General features: G+C 36.1%; 1 protein-coding gene across 4 annotated transcripts in view; it reads left to right on the top strand.

Annotated features, from left to right (window-relative positions):
• The window catches only part of LOC128654113 (uncharacterized), a 163,504-nt gene that overhangs the window by 108,317 nt on the left and 32,904 nt on the right, over positions 1 to 22,283 (top strand). For all 4 annotated transcript variants that reach the window (XM_053707801.1, XM_053707799.1, XM_053707800.1 and 1 more), the window contains 2 exons: positions 1,471 to 1,676; positions 5,089 to 5,165. In XM_053707801.1, the coding sequence (XP_053563776.1) occupies positions 1,471 to 1,676; positions 5,089 to 5,165 (283 nt within the window). The remainder of the gene's footprint in view (positions 1 to 1,470; positions 1,677 to 5,088; positions 5,166 to 22,283) is intronic.

The following is a 22,283-nucleotide window of genomic DNA, read 5'->3' as shown; positions in this document are numbered from 1 at the left end:
ATAAAACAGGTTGAGATCTGTGCATATCCTAAAAGGGCTAATTAATTAAAAATAGTTTGCATAAATAAATTGTTTAAAAATTGCTGGCAAATATTTTAAAATCATTTTAAAAAATAAGCAAAATTAATTACATAGCTAAGATGCCTGGAGCAGCCAATTCCACCCCTCTTATCAGTGTTTAGACATAGGCATTGTATTTCAACTGAGTTCACAGCTTCTAGGCATGCTCCAGCAGATAATCCCTATGCATTTTTGTATTCTACCAAAGCAACACTAGATATACCTGTATGTACAGCCATAAAAGGAATTGTGTAGGGTGAGTTAGAGCTTTACAATTCAGAAACTAAAAAGAAAGGGTTAATGGTGAGGCACTGCAGTATAAATTTGCAGGTAAAGTACATATTATTATATTTTGTCTCTATCCCAACTTGTTTTATGTCCCTTTAAGCTATCCAAAGCACAAATTAGTTCCATAATTAAACATTAAGTGATATGATATGTGCAACAATCATGGTAACATTTTGTTGGCTGAATATTGGTTTTAATTTTAGCCAGGTGGCAGAAAATTATGTGTTTAAAATCAAAACATTAGTTTGCATAGAAAGTGTTCCTGTTAAGCACATGTTATATTGTATCAAGTAAAAAGAGATTGTGTTTCATTTAAATTCAGCATTGTGTATTTATTTCTAATCTTTAATTCCAATATTCCCTTCATATTCCCTTTAGTTCATATTTTATATTGCATGCATCCGTAGAGGGACAGCAAAATATTTATTTTGTCATTTAGACAAAGAATGGAAAAACAACTTTCCAATTTACTTCTTTTATCTGATTGCTTTGTTCTTTGTTGAAAAACAAACCTACAGTAGGTGCAGGAGCAGCAATGCACTACTGGGAGCTAACTGGTGATAAGTACACATATACCTCTTGTCATTGGCTCACCAGATGTTTTCAGCTAGCTCTTAGTAGGGCATTGCTGCTCCTGAGCGTACCTAGTTTTATGCTTCAACAAAGGATACCAAGTGAATGAAGCAAATTTTATATTAAAAATTGGAACGTTGTTGATGTTCTATCTGAATCATGAATTAACATGTGTGACTTTATATAAAGAGCTGGCAAAGCAGCAGGGGGACAGTGGGGAAAAGATGGCAAACTGAAACTGTCACCGCAAAATGTAGGACAGTTGGTATCTCTTAGCATTTAAACAACTTTAGTGATTTTTATTGTTTGATTACTTTGCTTTCAAATGCACGATAGAACATTTTTTTGTTGTAAAGCCTTTAATCTGTTCATGAAGGACGCTTGACCAGTCTGTTTTACATGGTGTTTGCAATGCTGTTGGGGAATAATACAGTAGTTCAGTAAATAGATGAACTCTGAGATTTTTGTCTCTATTCAAGCTGTGCCTTTTGATTTTGATGATAGTGTTGGAATTACTCCCTATACTAACCGAAAGCTGCACAATTTTAGAGCATTACTTCTACCGCCTATGGGGATATATTTGGAGATGCTGTTAGAGTTGCCATGGGATCCAATCAGCTTGTAGCCATTGGAGTTAACTGCTGTTCTCCTGCGTTTGTTGGCCCACTCCTAGCTTCTGCCAATAAAAACAATGATCTGGATATCAAATGGATTGCTTACCCCAACAGTGGAGAGGAATGGGATCATAGTTTGGGGTGAGTACTTAGAGACATTTAGTAAGTGCATTACACCTGTACAGGTTTTACCCATGTTTTTTCAGTTAAGTTTATTGACTGGTTCAATTGTCACTTTGCAGCCTGTGTGTGCATGACTAGCCATTTTTATCATGTCTGTGATCACTGATTAGAATCTGTTTTCGCACTACATACCAGGGATCATTGGTAGCCAAATGGACGGCACTCCCAAACCTTCAATGGGAGTGCCTATGACGTTGCAACAAATGTGGTGATGTTGCAAAGCGGCAAATTATAAGTAGCTTCAAGGGAGCTGGATGGGGAAGGTGATTCAAACCCCTTGATCTTAGCTACATTAGCAGCTACAGATACTCAAGACCCCTCATTTGAGAATCACCTGCTGGAGGTAATGAAAAGCACCAAGCCCCACACACATAAAAAAAAGTTAGAAAATAGGGTTTTATGGGAATGGGAGCTTTAGATACATATAATACAAATCAGAAATTATAGAGCCACAGTAAAGTTTATTTAAAATTGCTCAATATATATATATCATTTATTTTAAGTGAAATGTTTAGTACAGTGAAAATACACTGTTAATACTCTTTAAAATAAGATTCTTCTTTATTTTATTTTCTCTTGTAAGGTGTATCCAGTCCCCGGATTCATCCTTTACTTGTGGGATATTCTCCTTCCCTACAGGAAGTGGCAAAGAGAGCACACAGCAGAGCTTTCCATATAGCTCCCCCTCTAGCTCCACCCCCCAGTCATTCTCTTTGCCGGCTCTAAGCACTAGGGTCTCTCTCGGGAGGGTAAAGTGAATGTGGTGTTAGAATTGTAGTTTTTATTATCTTCAATCAAAAGTTTGTTATTTTAAATGGTACCGGTTTGTACTATTTACTCTCTAGCAGAAAAGTGATGAAGATTTCTGCTGAGAGGAAGATGATTTTAGCATGTTGTAACTAAAATCCACTGCTGTTCCCACACAGGACTGAGGAGTACCAGAAAACTTCAGTTGGGGGGAACGGTTTGCAGGGTAGACTGCAATAAGGTATGTTCAGTCATTTATTTCTAGACAAGACTGAGATAAATCTAGAAGAGACTGACAATATCCCCATGAGGGGAGGGTAAGCTATGTTCAGAGACTTAGTAAGGAATTGAATGCTTACATAACAGGGCTAATTATGCTGGTTGACACTAATACAGGGCAATCGATTGTTTTTTTAGGAAAATATCGTTTGTAAGACACTTTGAAAGTCCTTTTGGGTTCTTTCTGGGGTTATTACCCACATGGCTATTTTTTTTTATTCACTTAGAAGTGGTTTCTTAGGCCTCACAGCTCCGGAGTAGAGTGGGAGGGGCCTAATTTCGCGCCTCAGATGCGCAGTTAGAATTGCATAGAAGTTCATGCTGCTTCACATGGAAGGTCCTGCTGCTGTTTGAGGGCCTAAAGGAAGCTATATTTCCCCAAATCTGGTCCCTAAGGGCAGGTAGGGCCACAGCAGTGCTGTGGCAAGGTGCTGTAGTAATTGTAACCGGTTGTTGGCTTTAGGCTGCTCCGGTTTGGGCATTAAGGGGTTAATCGTTTTGCTTGCTAGTGGTGCAATCTTACTAAGGCTTTAGGTACATACTGTGAAAATTTCAAAAAGATTACTGCATTTTTCACTGTTTTGCAAAATTGTGTGCCTTTTATCTCTTAAAGGCACAGTAACGTTTTTTTCAAATTGTGTTTTTTATTTATATTTATTTCAGAAATCACCGGGGAAAAAGGCCATGCTCTCCCTCAGGACAAGTCCTTTAAGACAAAGAACAAAGCTAATTTTCGTTCCTTTCGTAATTTCAGGAACGGCCACGCTTCATCCTCTCCGGCTGCAAAGCAAGAGGGTAATGCTTCACAGCCCAAGGCAACCTGGAAACCTTACCAGGGCTGGAATAAGGGTAAACAGGCCAAAAAGCCTGCAGCTGCCACCAAGACAGCATGAAGGGGTAGCCCACGATCCGGGACCGGATCTAGTTGGGGGCAGACTCTCTCTCTTCGCTCAGGCCTGGGCAAGAGATGTACACGATCCTTGGGCATTAGAGATTGTATCCCAGGGATATCTTCTAGAATTCAAGGACTCTCCTCCAAGGGGAAAGTTCCACATTTCTAGTCTGTCTACAGATCAGACAAAGAAAGAGGCGTTTTTACGCTGTATAGAAGATCTCCGCCATGGAGTCTAAATCTAGTTCTTTCAGTTCTTCAAGGGGTTCCGTTTGAACCTTTACATTCCATAGATATTAAGTTGTTATCTTGAAAAGTTTTGTTTTTGGTAGCTGTCTCTTCTGCTCAAAGACTCTGAGTTATCTGCCTTCCAGTGAGATTCACCTTACCTGGTGCTCCACGCAGATAAGGTAGTTTTGCGTACCAAACCTGGTTTTCTTCCAAAGTTGTTTCTAACAAGAATATTAACCAGGAAATTGTTATTCCTTCTCTGTGTCCTAACCCTTCTTCGAAGAAGGAACGTCTGTTACACAATCTTGATGTGGTTCGTGCTTTAAAGTTCTATTTACAAGCAACTAAGGATTTCAGACAATTATCTTCCTTGTTTGTTATCTATTCTGGTAAGAGGAGAGGTCAGAAAGCGACTGCTACCTCTCTTTCCTTTTGGCTGAAAAGCATCATCCGTGTGGCCTATGAGACTGCTGGCCAGCAGCCTCCTGAGACTATTACTGCTCATTCTACCAGAGCAGTGGCTTCCACATGGGCTTTTAAAAACAAGGCTTCTGTTGAACAGATTTGTAAGGCAGCGACTTGGTCTTCGCTGCATACTTTTTCCAAATTTTCCAAATTCAATACTTTTGCTTCTTCGGAGGCTATTTTTGGGAGAAAGGTTTTACAAGCAGTGGTGCCTTCCGTTTAAGGTACCTGTCTTGTTCCCTCCCTTCATCCGTGTCCTAAAGCTTTGGTATTGGTATCCCACAAGTAAAGGATGAATCCGTGGACTGGATACACCTTACAAGAGAAAACAGAATTTATGCTTACCTGATAAATTACTTTCTCTTGTGGTGTATCCAGTCCACGGCCCGCCCTGGCGATTAAGTCAGGTAATAATTTTTTGTTTAAACTACAGTCACCACTGCACCCTATGGTTTCTCCTTTTTCTTCTTAACCTTCGGTCGAATGACTGGGGGGTGGAGCTAGAGGGGGAGCTATATGGACAGCTCTGCTGTGTGCTCTCTTTGCCACTTCCTGTAGGGAAGGAGAATATCCCACAAGTAAAGGATGAATCCGTGGACTAGATACACCACAAGAGAAAGTAATTTATCAGGTAAGCATAAATTCTGTTTTTTTTTAGCAATATTTAACATGTTTATTTGCAAAGATGACTTGGCTGCTACTTCTGGATTAAGTTGTTGTATATATGTTTCTGGTTTGTGTGTTCTTTTTCTGTAGGTGGAAAGGCTGTAATACAAAGATGCCTCTTACTGAGCATGCTGTGGAATGGGTTCAGCTTGGAGCTAGATGGATTGGTGAGCATGATTTGAGTGACATCTCGTTTCTAAATAGGATATTGTGTTTTAAAGAACAGTAAAGTTAAATTTAAACTTTTATGATTCAGATATGCATATCATGATGTGAGAAACCTACAACAAAAATTATGGGGAAAAATGCACATTTCTTTCATGTAAGTAGCAAGAGTCTATGAGCTAGTGATGTATGGGATATACATTTCTACCAGGAGGGGAGCAAAGTTTCCCAAACCTCAAAATGCCTATAAATACACCTCCTACCACACTCATACCTTAGTTTTGCAAACTTTGCCTCCTATGGAGGTGGTGAAGTAAGTTGTGCTTGATTTCTTCTGTGATATTCCTCTGAGTACAGTGTTTGTCAGAGGGATGTGAAGGGAGTATTGCCTGTTGATTTTATGGTTTCACCCATGGGAAATCTAATCAAAGGCTCTCTGTAATCAGTCGCAGGGATTCATCCCCTGCCTCCCTTTTCAGATTGACGTTATACTCATACCATTACCTCTGCTGATATTTTTCAGTACTGGTTTGGCTGTCTGCTATCTGTGTATGCACGTAAGGCTGCCGGTCCAGATGGCATCCCTGGTCAGGTGCTAAGGACATGTGCTGGGGAATTAGCCAAGGTCTTTACTGACATCTTTAATTTGTCATTGGCTCAGGCGGTTGTTCCGGTGTGTTTTAAGACAGCAATCATTGTGCCGGTGCCAAAACAATCTGCTGTAGCGATTCTGAATGACTATCGTCCTATAGCACTTACTCCAATCATCATGAAGTGTTTTGAAAGATTGGTCATGGCCCATGACCTGTGGTAGGCAAGGTTAGTAATAATGATGAGTCGGCTTATAGGGAGGAGATAACGAACCTGGTGACATGGTTTGCTGATAACAACTTATCTCTTAACATTAAGAAGACCAAAAAGATTATTGTGCACTATAGGAAGACCAAACGTTGTACACATTTACCTATCTATATTAATGGGTCCGAGGTAGAACGGGTGACTAGTTTCAAATTCCTGGGAACTAACATCAATGAAAAATTGTCCTGGTCACTGCATGCATCTATTTTAGTCAAAAAGGCACAGCGGCAACTCTACTTTTTAAGGAGACTAAAGAAAGTACATCTGTCCACCCAGATTTTGGTTAATTTCTATCGCTGCACCATTGAGAGTATTCTTACCAACTGTATCTCGGTGTGGTATGGTAACTGTACCAATCTTGACCGAAAAGCTTTACAACGGGTGTTGAAAACTGCCCAGTACATCATCAGTGTCCAGCTACCCTCTGTTGAGGACCTTTAGCATAAGCAATGCCTGCAAAGGGCGCACTGTATCATTAGAGATTCTTCCCATCCTAGCCATGGACTATTTGTTCCCTTGCCATCTGGGAGGCGGTACAGGAGCCTGAATAGCAAGAGAGTCAGGCTAAGGAATAGTTTTTTTCCCAGAGCTGTTGTTTTGCTGAATACAAATACTTAATGCCGATTTTTCTTAAATTTTTATCATGTCTCTTTTTTTTTAGATTCTCCTATTTTTTAAACTGCAGGCTATCTCGGATTACAATTGCTGTTTATCACCTTTATTTATTAATTTGTATTATTATCTGTGCTCATCACATGGATTGTATTATGCACATATCCATATCACATTGATAATTTGTATTACACTATCACACTTTTCCAGTGCTTTATATATTTCTTTTATACAAGTGACTGCTTGTATTACATTCACATCCTTTTCTTGGTGTGTCTCATATATTCTTCTTGTACAACTGACTTGCTGTTTGATACTGATTTGCACTATGCACTTTTAAAATTACATTGATAATTTGTATTATATTGTTACATTTTCTTCTGTCTTACACATTCTTTTTCATACAACTGACTGCTGCTTGATACTGATTTGCACTATGCACTCTTACTATATATTCTTGGAATTTTGCACGTTATATTATGTGTATTTAACATCTAAGTTATTCCATTTTTATAATTATTTATAGCTACTATTGTATTTTGCACCTTATACTATCTATTTGCAATGTCTGGGTTAGATGTTTTAATACATTTCGTTGCCCTGTTTCTTTCATGTAATTGGCAAGAGTCCATGAGCTAGTGACGTATGGGATATACATTCCTACCAGGAGGGGCAAAGTTTCCCAAACCTCAAAATGCCTATAAATACACCCTACTTGTGCAATGACAATAAAAAAGGAATCTATCTTGATGGGTGTCTTCTGGTAAGTATGTATCATTTTTTTAAGACACTCTCAGCTATGTTTGGCGCTTTATATTATATTGTAAAGTTTTAAATATATATGTTTGCTTATATTTGCCATGAGTCAGGTCTATGTATATTTCCCTTTTTTGCAGACTATCAGTTTCAGTATGGAAATTATGTTTGGGAAGATTATTTTTTTCTTACCTGGGGTTCCAGTTTTTCTAATTTGACTTTGTTTTCCACATTTTTGCAGGCAAATTAGGCTTGCGAGGATGCAAAATGCAGTTTTTTATTGCGTCATTTGTGGAGCGAATTTTTTTTGGGTGCAAGGTTGCGTCTATGGTGACGCAAGTCTCGTCATTTCCTGCATCTTTATTGACGTTACTTCTTTTTGGCGCGAAGTTACACTTTATGAAGCGAGTTGCGTCATTTCCTGATGTAAGCTTTGGCGCCAAAAAAATGTTCACTTTCTTTTGCGTCATGCATCATACTTGGCGCCAAATAAATGATTTGTATATTACCCCTCTTCCTTTTTATATCTTAAAGAGCTAAGATGCTTACTTTTTTTGCATATACTTAAGCATAAGCATTGTTCCCATTCCTGAAAGTGCTATATGAGGAAATTGGATATTTTGTTTAAATGTTATTTTTTTCTTTTTACATTTTGCAAGATGTCTCAGTCTGATCCTGCCTCTGATGTTGCTGTAGAAACCATGCTGCCTGAACACAGTTCTACCAAAGCTAAGTGTGTTTGTTGTAAATTATCTGATGTTATTTCTTCAGCTCAATTATGTGGCATCTGTCATGGCAAGCTGTTTAATGCTAATGTTTCTATTAGTACAATTTACATTGTCTGTTGTTCCTTCAACATCTAATGTACCTTATATTCCTGCAGATGTAAAGAACTATATTGCTGCAGCTATAGAAAAGGCTATGTCTGCTATTCCGCTTTCAAATAAATGTAAAAAGTCTTTTAAAACTTCTCATAATTCTGATGAAATTTTTGTTGACCGACAACATACTTAAGTATCCTCAGCTGATAAGGATCTCTCTGGTTTAGAGGATCCTGAATCAGACTCTGAAATTGATAAATCTTCCTATATGTTTAAGATTGATTATATTCGTTCTTTGTTGAAGGAAGTTTTGGTTACTTTGGGTATTGACGAGTCTAGTCCTCTTGATAACAAAGCCAGTAAACGTTTAAATTCTGTTTTTAAACCTCCAAAGGTTGCTTCTGAGGTTTTTCTATTCCAGATGCTGTCTGTGATATGATTACTAAAGAATGGTCAAAGTCTGGTTCTTCTTTTAACCCTTCTTCTAGGTTTAAGAGGTTGTATCCTTTGCCTGTGGCTAATTTAGAGTTTTGAGAAAAAGTCCCTAAAGTTGATGGGGCTATTTCAACTCTTGCCAGACGTACTACTATCCCTATGGAAGATAGTACTTTTTTTTTATCTCAGAAAAGCTTATTTACTTTCTGGTTATATTCTTAGACCTGCCAGTTCTGTTGCTGATGTGGCTGCTGCTTCAACTTTTTGGTTGGGAAGTTTAGCTTGTCAGGTAGAGTATCCTGATTTGTCTAGCATTGTTCTTCTGCTTCAACATGCTAATCATTTCATTTGTGATGCTATATTCAACGTTATTAAGATCAATGTTAAATCTATGTCTTTAGCTATTTTAGCTAGAAGAGCTTTATGGCTTAAATCTTGGAATGCTAAATATAGATTACTATCTATCTTTCCAGGGTAAGAATTTATTTGGTTCTCAATTGGATTCTATTATTTCCACTATCACTGGGGGGAAGGGAGTCTTTCTACCTCAAGATAAAAAATCTAAGGGTAAATTTTAAAGCTCATAATCGCTTTCGTTCCTTTCATCAGAATAGAGAACAAAAAAACACTCCTTCCCCTAAAAGCTCTGGTTCCAATTGGAGAACATCTTCAAATTGGAATAAAACCAAGCCTTATAAAAAAAACCAAATCCAGCCCCCAAGACTGCATGGAGGTACGGCCATCAATCCAGTTCAGCTGGTGGGGTGCAGATTGAAATTATTTCAGAATGTTTGGACAGGTTCTGTTCAGAATCAGTGGATATCGAATAGGTTTCAGAATAAGACCTCCATAGGAAGATTCTTTCTTTTTCATGTTCCAACAAATCCTTTGAAGGCTCAGGCTTTTCTGAAATGTGTTTCGGATCTAGATCTTTCAGGGGTGATTGTACCAGTTCCTCTCCAAGAAAAGGGTTTGGGGTTCTATTCAAATCTATTCATTGTCCCGAAGAAAGAGAATTCTTTCAGACCAGTTCTGGATCTGAAGTTTTTAAATAATTTTGTAAGAGTCCCAACTTTCAAGATGGTGACTATAAGGACTATTCTGCCTTTTGTTCAGCAAGGGCATTTTATGTCCACAATAGGCTTACAGGATGCTTATCTTCACATTCCAATTCATCCACACCACTATTGGTTTCTGAGATTCTCTTTTTTAGACAAGCATTACCAATTTGTCGCTCTTCCATTTGGCCTAGCGACAGCTCCAAGAATCTTCTCAAAGGTTCTCTGTGCCCTTCTATCTGTAATCAGAGAGCAGGGTATTGCGGTGTTTCCTTATTTGGACGATATATTGGTACTAGCTCAGTCTTTTCATTTAGCAGAATGTCACACGAAGCAACTAGTGTCGTTTCTTCAAAGGCATGGTTGGAGGATCAATTTACAAAAGAGTTTCTTGATTCCTCAAACAAGGGTTACCTTTTTAGGTTTCCAGATAGATTCAGTGTCCATGGCTCTGTCTTTAACAGAAGGGAGTCAAATGAAATTGGTTTTCGATTGTCTAAACCTTCAGTCCCGATCATTCCCTTCAGTGGCTATATGCATGAAAGTTTTAGGTCTTATGACTGCAGCATCGGACGCGATCCCCTTTGCTCGTTTTCATATGAGACCTCTGCAGCTTTGCATGCTGAATCAATGGTGCAGGGATTATACTCCGATATCACAACTGATATTCTCAAATCCCAACATTCACCTCTCTCTGTCTTGGTGGTTGGACCATCACCGTATTGCTCGAGTTGTTCGTCCTTCCTGGACTGTGATCTCAACAGATGCAAGTCTTACATGTTGGGGAGCTGTCTGCTCTGACAGCACAAGGGGTTTGGAAACCTCAAGAGGCGAGGTTACCAATCAGTATTTTAGAACTCTGTGCTCTCTTTAGAGCTCTTCATGCTTGGCCTCTATTAAAGTGAGAACTTTTCATTCTTTTTCAGACAGACAATATCACAACAGTGGCATATGGGACTCGCAGCTCTTTAGCAATGAAATAAGTATCTTGGATACTTACTTGGACGGAGTCCAACTCTTGTCTAATTTCTGAGATTCATATCCCAGGTGTAGACAATTGGGAAGCGGATTTTTTTCAGTCGTCAGACTTTGCATCTGGGGGAGTGGTCTTTCCATCCAGATGTGTTTCATCAGATTGTGATAGAAAGATGTGTAAATGTGCATAAACAGCAACGGGGTGATTACAAGTATTTTAACATACTATGTATGGATTTGGGTTGAAATCTCCCTATATACCTTTAAAAGGATGTCTCTAAGATAATATATTGGTATCTATACAAAAAATGCAAAAGTATAATTGCGGTGAGAAAAAAGAATTTTTATCAGACTTTGCAAGGTCCTGTGTTTCTATGACTGGAGTCAGGCTAGATAACAAAACTATATATTATTACCTGGGTGTGATATGCAAACAAGGTATACCTGTACCAATCGATATACGTTTATCTTACTCTGTGTGTAAACTTATGCATTTATTCTACTTAAAGTGCATACTTGGCATTGTGGGCTATTAGTGTGGTTAAAAAGGTAAAAAATACACAATATCAAAAAACTAAATTAATACAATTTATTGCACATATACTTTAATGATATATAAATAAAACTCTATGGTGACCGGTCACTCGATAAAATAAATGAGGTAGTAATCTTAAAATATGGGAACAAACACTTTACAAACTATAAAGCCAATTCCTGTGAATGTTCAAATAAGAGAAGTACTCGAGTTTTGCAGGAAATAGACTTTAGTTCCTGTTTGATAAAGTTTATCGTAAAGTTACGGTGAGACTTTTTTCTTTGTATGTGCCTAGTCTTTTCAATATCGTAATGATCGTAGGATTTCCTGAATTGAATAAAAAGTCTAATCTCCAGACCGTGTTAGTCTGACCACACTGCCGGGCTGTTACACTCTGGAGTGCTTACCTGTTCCTAGATGGTAACTTACTGCGGTAGCACTAGTGTCTCTGCAGCTTGCGGCTAGTTGGTGACGTCACACGCTACGTCTGAGGATAGATGAAGTAGATCCGTCCGATATCCTTCTTTCTTGCTTCTTAACTCTGCGCAGAGTGCTCGGCTTGTGGAAATAGTCCCACTTGTATCCTTCGCAATCCTTCGTACCTGTTGGTATTGAAAACTGGGAAAATCTGTTATTCTTTCTTAGGTATCACCATCAACGCGTTTCGCCACTCTTGGTGGCTTTATCAAGATGGTTTAGTCATGATGAATTGCTTCTTTATATATGCAATGATACATTTTCATTGGTTAGTGAAAAAAGCCTCATTTTCAACTTCTCTGTATTTAAGGTGGAATTTCCAGGTAACTCTTAAGGTGGAATTGTCATTTCCATACATTTTCCCAATAGTTTACATCTTCAAAGATAACACGAATTCTAATGTATCTAAATTTTGACTATAGAGTTAAAAATTAAAATTGGAATTAAAAATACAAAAATCATAATTAGAAACATAAAGTGTATAATATGAAACCTTAGTATATCTAATGTGCAATGTTCTATATTTGACATATTAAACTTTTTATATGTCCACAACACTTATCTAAAGCATTCTCAGATTATCATATTTGATGGTAAATCGAAATACAAAAGCTAGCGATATAGAAACTTTATGTAGTGGTACTATGTTCTATACACCTTTTTGGAAACTCATATTGTTATATAATCGTTGTGTGTAATAATGGCAGAAATTGACAGTTTCTATTATTAGTGTATTGCTATCTTTGGTGTAAGATTTAGTTAACATAATTATGGGATCAAAAATTATACAACTAAGTTGTTAAATCGTTATTGGTCCTAAATTTTGTTTTATAACATAAACTTACTGGTGATTTTGGGTCGAAAAACCAGGAGATTTTAATCTAAGATAAACGGACCTAGATCTAGCTCCGAATTCAGACCTTTCGGGTATAACGTCTGCATCTCATATATGTATTCAGCTTCTTTTCTTAGTAGTAGGCGTTCGTAGTCGCCACCTCGCCATGGTTTTTTAATTTTACAAATCCCCCAATATTTTAGATCTTTTGTATTGTTTTTATGTTTTAGCCTGAAGTGTTCGTACAATCTAGTATCCTGATCTCCTTTTTCAATAAGATTTAAGTGTTCTCTAATCCTTGTTCTTAAGGTCCTGGTGGTCTCTCCGATATATTGCTTCCCACAGGTGCACTGGATTAGATATATAATCCCCTTATCACTACACCTAATGGTGTCCCTTATGTGGTACTCTTTATTTGTATTGGTAGATATGTATTTCTTGCATTTAGTACTGTATTTGCACGCTTTGCAGCTATAACAAGGATAGTAGCCTCTTAATTTATTACCCATCAAGTCTTGATCTTTTCTTTTAAGTTGTTGTGTCTTCTTAGTGAAGTCACTTGGGGCTAGGATGTTTTTAATGTTTGTCGTTTTCCTAAAAATAATTTCTGGACGATCAGGGATTATATCTCCTATAATTGTATCTGATCTAATAAGATCCCAATATTTGTATATTATTTTCCTTAAGAGATTGTGATGACAGCTATAATTAGTCACCAATGGTACTATTGAATTATCATTTTTGTTGGCTTTATTCTTTAATTTTTTTGAGAGAAGATCTTGTCTCTCTATATTTCTAACTTTAGATATATCAATCTCCAATTTCTTTGGTTCATAACCTTTCTCCAATAATCTACCCTCCAATATTTTCACCTGTTGATCGTAATCTGAAATCTTTGAGCAATTACGCCTAATTCTTAAAAACTGTCCCTTAGGGATGTTATCGATCCAACGTTTAAGGTGACAGCTGTGTGTAGGAATATCATTATTAGCGTCTATTGGCTTAAAATGATTTTTAGTTGCTATTTGTCCATTCTCTACATAGATGTCCAAGTCTAGGAAAGTGATTAATTCTTTACTTATAGTATATGTAAATTTCAAGTTTACCTCATTTTTATTCATATCCTCTAAAAAAGAAATTAGGGTTTCCTCCGTTCCCCTCCATACAATCAAAATGTCATTGATGTATCTTTTATAGAGCACAAGGTTTGCTCCCAGCTCATGCCCCTGGATATATTGGTATTCCCACTTACCCATAAAAAGGTTAGCATAGCTGGGAGCAAACCTCGTGCCCATTGCAGTGCCCTGTACCTGGATGTAGATATTCTCATTGAAAGCAAATACATTATTTTTTAAGATAAACTCTATGCATTCTAAAATGAAGTTCTTCTGTCTTAACTGTTTCTCATTGTTACTTTTTAAGAACCAGTCTATCGCAGCCAAACCTTTGTCATGTTGAATACTGGTGTATAATGAACTAACATCACTTGTAGCTAAAATATAATTTTCTTGCCACTCTATATCTTTCAGGAGATTAAGAACCTCTGTTGTGTCTTTTAGATAAGAGGGTAGTTTTTGTACATAATCTTGTAAGTGAGTGTCCACATAGAGAGAGAGATTAGAGGAAATGGAAGATATCCCTGAGATTATAGGGCGTCCTGGAGGGTCTATTAGGGTCTTGTGAATTTTTGGTAAAAAATATAGCATCGCCATTTTCGGGTGTTTTTGATAAATGAAATTTAGTTCTTTGATATTAATTAATTCATTATCTTTTGCTTTTGTCAATAATGCTTGTAAATTTTTGTTGATTTTGGTCATTGGATTTAGTTTTAACTTTTTGTATGTGTCTGTGTCATTTAATAGGCAGTTCGCTTCAATGATGTATTTTGATGTGTCCATAATAACAACCCCCCCCGCCCTTATCCGCCGGTTTAATGGTGATGGTTTTGTCTTTTTGTAGATGTGTTAAGGTCTCTCTTTCTTTTTTTGTCATATTAAACTTAGTTTTACTTTTATCGTCCAATTTTAATTTCGCTAAATCACCTAAGACTGATCTTTCGAACACTTCTAAATTACTTCCTTTACTCTGATAAGGGTAAAAGGAAGATCTAGGTTTAAGTTGTGTGTGAGTGATATCTTGAATGGAGCTGGCACCTTGTAATAGTGGTCTCTCTATTGGATTTTTTATGAAGTGTCTTTTAATTGTTAAATTCCTCACAAACTTTTTTATGTGAATATGAGTTTCAAATTTATTTAATTTGGATGTGGGTGCAAAAGTTAAACCCAATTTCAATACTTTCTGTTCCTGTTCGCTAAGTTTCTTTTTACTTAAATTAAAAATACCAATGTGTTCTATTTCATTTTCTTTTTGGTCTGTGCATTTCTTTCCTCTTCCATTTCCCCTAGCTCCTCTGTTTCTTTTTGGCCATATCTTTCTTTGGTCTAGGGGGGTGTTCACCCCTAAAAAATCCCCAGAAGTACTGGGTCTTTCTGAGTCTCTACCATTGCTTGGTTCTTCTCTAGTGTCTAGTATCTGATATCTATTTTTTATGGGGATCGTCCATTCCTTCTTCTTAAAGGAGGTAGATTGTGTTTGTCCTATGTAGTTCCCTTGTTGCCTATGTTGTGTATAGTGGTCGTGGTCGTGTATTCTCATATTCCCTTTGTGTTGGTGTGTCTCTAGAATATATATTTCTATTGTAACCTTGGTATCTTTTTTCTCTATAGTGTCTTGGTCCCCCATTTTGTCTATAATCTTCTTCTATTTGTCCCCTTCTGTTTTGTCCAGTTTCTCTATTATAGTGATCATATTGCTCATTTTTGTATGTGTGATTATAATTATAATTGTGATAGTTGTAATTTTCTGGCTGATAATTTCTCTCTTTTTCTCTCTGAAAAGAGTAATAATCTCTACTATGTGAATGATTTTGTGCACTGTGGTTGTAGTTCCTATTGTGATACGTATTTTGTCTATAGTGGCGATTTTCTGACCAATCCCTATGTCTTTCTTTAAACTGGTTATTTCTAGGTGTATATTGGTGATGTGATCTTATTTTTTCTTGGTGTGTTTTTTTAGTGTCAATATTGTGTGATTCCATATCCTCATTAGTGTCTATCTCATTATGTGATCCTCCTGTTTGTATCCCTTCTGTTATTTCCGGGGAAGTGATAGGTTGTTGATAGTCTTTCTGATCCCTATTCAATTTCCTCCATTTTACTGTTAGTACATTTTTGCTTGTGTCATTGAGCCTATCAATAATTTGTTTCTGTCTACTTAAAAAAATTTCACTATTTTGGTGAATTTCTATTCTTTGTTTAATGCTTTCTATTTTTGTTTTAAAATCCGCTAAACTTGCTGCTCTTGATTTTTTAATGATTTCTATCAATCCTACTGAAGCTTTCTCCAGGGTTTCAAACCACTCTATATTGTGTTCTTCACTTAATTCAAATGAACATTTCTTTTCCAACCTAAGACCTCTTGGTATTATTTTGTTGGTAATATATTTCTCCAGAAATACAAGTTCTGCATTCTGTTTGAATTATTTAATCATAAGTGTTTCTAGATTGGTCAAAGTTTCACTTATATCTAAGGTATCATTTTGATCCATCAATTCAGGTGTTACATTGGAAAGGAGATTTTCCCTCACTGTAAATAACTCCATATTGATGTATGAAAAGAATAAAAATTATAGTGAAATTTTTTTTTTCTATTTGTCGTTGGAATGTTTTGTGTATCTCAAATGTAATTTTATTTCTATAGAGATGCAGCTACCAAAAAATTGGGAAATTATGTTTGCTATGTTGTGAGAAAGGTTTTTGGTGCGCAAATCTTCCCCTGCATAAACACTACTCTGTTCCCAAAATGTACAGGGTAAAAAGGATATAATGATAGAAAGATGTGTAAATGTGCATAAACAGCAACGGGGTGATTACAAGTATTTTAACATACTATGTATGGATTTGGGTTGAAATCACCCTATATACCTTTAAAAGGATGTCTCTAAGATAATATATTGGTATCTATACAAAAAATGCAAAAGTATAATTGCGGTGAGAAAAAAGAATTTTTATCAGACTTTGCAAGGTCCTGTGTTTCTATGACTGGAGTCAGGCTAGATAACAAAACTATATATTATTACCTGGGTGTGATATGCAAACAAGGTATATCTGTACCAATCGATATACGTTTATCTTACTCTGTGTGTAAACTTATGCGTTTATTCTATTTAAAGTGCATACTTGGCATTGTGGGCTATTAGTGTGGTTAAAAAGGTAAAAAATACACAATATCAAAAAACTAAATTAATACAATTTATTGCACATATACTCTAATGATATATAAATAAAACTCTATGGTGACCGGTCACTCGATAAAATAAATGAGGTAGTAATCTTAAAATATGGGAACAAACACTTTACAAACTATAAAGCCAATTCCTGTGAATGTTCAAATAAGAGAAGTACTCGAGTTTTGCAGGAAATAGACTTTAGTTCCTGTTTGATAAAGTTTATCGTAAAGTTACGGTGAGACTTTTTTCTTTGTATGTGCCCAGTCTTTTCAATATCGTAATGATCGTAGGATTTCCTGAATTGAATAAAAAGTCTAATCTCCAGACCGTGTTAGTCTGACCACACTGCTGGGCTGTTGCACTCTGGAGTGCTTACCTGTTCCTAGATGGTAACTTACTGCGGTAGCACTAGTGTCTCTGCAGCTTGCGGCTAGTTGGTGACGTCACACGCTACGTCTGAGGATAGATGAAGTAGATCCGTCCGATATCCTTGTTTCTTGCTTCTTAACTCTGCGCATTAAACAAAGAATAGAAATTCACCAAAATAGTGAAATTTTTTAAGTAGACAGAAACAAATTATTGATAGGCTCAATGACACAAGCAAAAAATGTACTAACAGTAAAATGGAGGAAATTGAATAGGGATCAGAAAGACTATCAACAACCTATCACTTCCCCGGAAATAACAGAAGGGATACAAACAGGAGGATCACATAATGAGATAGACACTAATGAGGATATGGAATCACACAATATTGACACTAAAAAAACACACCAAGAAAAAATAAGATCACATCACCAATATACACCTAGAAATAACCAGTTTAAAGAAAGACATAGGGATTGGTCAGAAAATCGCCACTATAGACAAAATACGTATCACAATAGGAACTACAACCACAGTGCACAAAATCATTCACATAGTAGAGATTATTACTCTTTTCAGAGAGAAAAAGAGAGAAATTATCAGCCAGAAAATTACAACTATCACAATTATAATTATAATCACACATACAAAAATGAGCAATATGATCACTATAATAGAGAAACTGGACAAAACAGAAGGGGACAAATAGAAGAAGATTATAGACAAAATGGGGGACCAAGACACTATAGAGAAAAAAGATACCAAGGTTACAATAGAAATATATATTCTAGAGACACACCAACACAAAGGGAATATGAGAATACACGACCACATGACCACTATACACAACATAGACAACAAGGGAACTACATAGGACAAACACAATCTACCTCCTTTACGAAGAAGGAATGGACGATCCCCATAAAAAATAGATATCAGATACTAGACACTAGAGAAGAACCAAGCAATGGTAGAGACTCAGAAAGACCCAGTACTTCTGGGGATTTTTTAGGGGTGAACACCCCCCTAGACCAAAGAAAGATACGGCCAAAAAGAAACATAGAGGAGCTAGGGGAAATGGAAGAGGAAATAAATGCACAGACCAAAAAGAAAATGAAATAGAACACATTGGTATTTTTAATTTAAGTAAAAAGAAACTTAGCGAACAGGAACAGAAAGTATTGAAATTGGGTTTAACTTTTGCACCCACATCCAAATTAAATAAATTTGAAACTCATATTCACATAAAAAAGTTTGTGAGGAATTTAACAATTAAAAGACACTTCATAAAAAATCCAATAGAGAGACCACTATTACAAGGTGCCAGCTCCATTCAAGATATCACTCACACACAACTTAAACCTAGATCTTCATTTTACCCTTATCAGAGTAAAGGAAGTAATTTAGAAGTGTTCGAAAGATCAGTCTTAGGTGATTTAGCGAAATTAAAATTGGACGATAAAAGTAAAACTAAGTTTAATATGACAAAAAAAGAAAGAGAGACCTTAACACATCTACAAAAAAACAAAACCATCACCATTAAACCGGCGGATAAGGGCGGGGGGGTTGTTATTATGGACACATCAAAATACATAATTGAAGCGAACCGCCTATTAAATGACACAGACACATACAAAAAGTTAAAACAAAATCCAATGACCAAAATCAACAAAAATTTACAAGAATTATTGACAAAAGCAAAAGATAATGAATTAATTAATATCAAAGAACTAAATTTCATTTATCAAAAACATCCGAAAATGGCGATGCTATATTTTTTACCAAAAATTCACAAGACCCTAATAGACCCTCCAGGACGCCCTATAATCTCAGGGATATCTTCCATTTCCTCTAATCTCTCTCTCTATGTGGACACTCACTTGCAAGATTATGTACAAAAACTACCCTCTTATCTAAAAGACACAACAGAGGTTCTTAATCTCCTGAAAGATATAGAGTGGCAAGAAAATTATATTTTAGCTACAAGTGATGTTAGTTCATTATACACCAGTATTCAACATGACAAAGGTTTGGCTGCGATAGACTGGTTCTTAAAAAGTAACAATGAGAAACAGTTAAGACAGAAGAACTTCATTTTAGAATGCATAGAGTTTATCTTAAAAAATAATGTATTTGCTTTCAATGAGAATATCTACATCCAGGTACAGGGCACTGCAATGGGCACGAGGTTTGCTCCCAGCTATGCTAACCTTTTTATGGGTAAGTGGGAATACCAATATATCCAGGGGCATGAGCTGGGAGCAAACCTCGTGCTCTATAAAAGATACATCGATGACATTTTGATTGTATGGAGGGGAACGGAGGAAACCCTAATTTCTTTTTTAGAGGATATGAATAAAAATGAGGTAAACTTGAAATTTACATATACTATAAGTAAAGAATTAATCACTTTCCTAGACTTGGACATCTATGTAGAGAATGGACAAATAGCAACTAAAAATCATTTTAAGCCAATAGACGCTAATAATTATATTCCTACACACAGCTGTCACCTTAAACGTTGGATCGATAACATCCCTAAGGGACAGTTTTTAAGAATTAGGCGTAATTGCTCAAAGATTTCAGATTACGATCAACAGGTGAAAATATTGGAGGGTAGATTTTTGGAGAAAGGTTATGAACCAAAGAAATTGGAGATTGATATATCTAAAGTTAGAAATATAGAGAGACAAGATCTTCTCTCAAAGAAATTAAAGAATAAAGCCAACAAAAATGATAATTCAATAGTACCATTGGTGACTAATTATAGCTGTCATCACAATCTCTTAAGGAAAATAATATACAAATATTGGGATCTTATTAGATCAGATACAATTATAGGAGATATAATCCCTGATCGTCCAGAAATTATTTTTAGGAAAACGACAAACATTAAAAACATCCTAGCCCCAAGTGACTTCACTAAGAAGACACAACAACTTAAAAGAAAAGATCAAGACTTGATGGGTAATAAAGTAAGAGGCTACTATCCTTGTTATAGCTGCAAAGCGTGCAAATACAGTACTAAATGCAAGAAATACATATCTACCAATACAAATAAAGAGTACCACATAAGGGACACCATTAGGTGTAGTGATAAGGGGATTATATATCTAATCCAGTGCACCTGTGGGAAGCAATATATTGGAGAGACCACCAGGACCTTAAGAACAAGGATTAGAGAACACTTAAATCTTATTGAAAAAGGAGATCAGGTTACTAGATTGTACGAACACTTCAGGCTAAAACATAAAAACAATACAAAAGATCTAAAATATTGGGGGATTTGTAAAATTAAAAAACCATGGCGAGGTGGCGACTACGAACGCCCACTACTAAGAAAAGAAGCTGAATACATATATGAGATGCAGACGTTATACCCGAAAGGTCTGAATTCGGAGCTAGATCTAGGTCCGTTTATCTTAGATTAAAATCTCCTGGTTTTTAGACCCGAAATCACCAGTAAGTTTATGTTATAAAACAAAATTTAGGACCAATAACGATTTAACAACTTAGTTGTATAATTTTTGATCCCATAATTATGTTAACTAAATCTTACACCAAAGATAGCAATACACTAATAATAGAAACTGTCAATTTCTGCCATTATTACACACAACGATTATATAACAATATGAGTTTCCAAAAAGGTGTATAGAACATAGTACCACTACATAAAGTTTCTATATCGCTAGCTTTTGTATTTCGATTTACCATCAAATATGATAATCTGAGAATGCTTTAGATAAGTGTTGTGGACATATAAAAAGTTTAATATGTCAAATATAGAACATTGCACATTAGATATACTAAGGTTTCATATTATACACTTTATGTTTCTAATTATGATTTTTGTATTTTTAATTCCAATTTTAATTTTTAACTCTATAGTCAAAATTTAGATACATTAGAATTCGTGTTATCTTTGAAGATGTAAACTATTGGGAAAATGTATGGCAATGACAATTCCACCTTAAGAGTTGCCTGGAAATTCCACCTTTAAATACAGAGAAGTTGAAAATGAGGCTTTTTTCACTAACCAATGAAAATGTATCATTGCATATATAAAGAAGCAATTCATCATGACTAAACCATCTTGATAAAGCCACCAAGAGTGGCGAAACGCGTTGATGGTGATACCTAAGAAAGAATAACAGATATTCCCAGTTTTCAATACCAACAGGTACGAAGGATACAAGTGGGACTATTTCCACAAGCCGAGCACTCTGCGCAGAGTTAAGAAGCAAGAAACAAGGATATCGGACGGATCTACTTCATCTATCCTCAGACGTAGCGTGTGACGTCACTACTAGCCGCAAGCTGCAGAGACACTAGTGCTACCGCAGTAAGTTACCATCTAGGAATAGGTAAGCACTCCAGAGTGTAACAGCCCGGCAGTGTGGTCAGACTAACACGGTCTGGAGATTAGACTTTTTATTCATTTCAGGAAATCCTACGATCATTACGATATTGAAAAGACTGGGCACATACAAAGAAAAAAGTCTCACCGTAACTTTACGATAAACTTTATCAAACAGGAACTAAAGTCTATTTCCTGCAAAACTCGAGTACTTCTCTTATTTGAACATTCACAGGAATTGGCTTTATGGTTTGTAAAGTGTTTGTTCCCATATTTTAAGATTACTACCTCATTTATTTTATCGAGTGACCGGTCACCATAGAGTTTTATTTATATATCATTAGAGTATATGTGCAATAAATTGTATTAATTTAGTTTTTTGATATTGTGTATTTTTTACCTTTTTAACCACACTAATAGCCCACAATGCCAAGTATGCACTTTAAGTAGAATAAACGCATAAGTTTACACACAGAGTAAGATAAACGTATATCGATTGGTACAGATATACCTTGTTTGCATATCACACCCAGGTAATAATATATAGTTTTGTTATCTAGCCTGACTCCAGTCATAGAAACACAGGACCTTGCAAAGTCTGATAAAAATTCTTTTTTCTCACCGCAATTATACTTTTGCATTTTTTGTATAGATACCAATATATTATCTTAGAGACATCCTTTTAAAGGTATATAGGGTGATTTCAACCCAAATCCATACATAGTATGTTAAAATACTTGTAAT

This window comes from Bombina bombina, chromosome 3, assembly GCF_027579735.1.
Source record: "Bombina bombina isolate aBomBom1 chromosome 3, aBomBom1.pri, whole genome shotgun sequence".
In the NCBI taxonomy this organism is placed as follows: Eukaryota; Metazoa; Chordata; class Amphibia; order Anura; family Bombinatoridae; genus Bombina; species Bombina bombina.
This window is presented reverse-complemented; position numbering and strand designations above follow the sequence as displayed.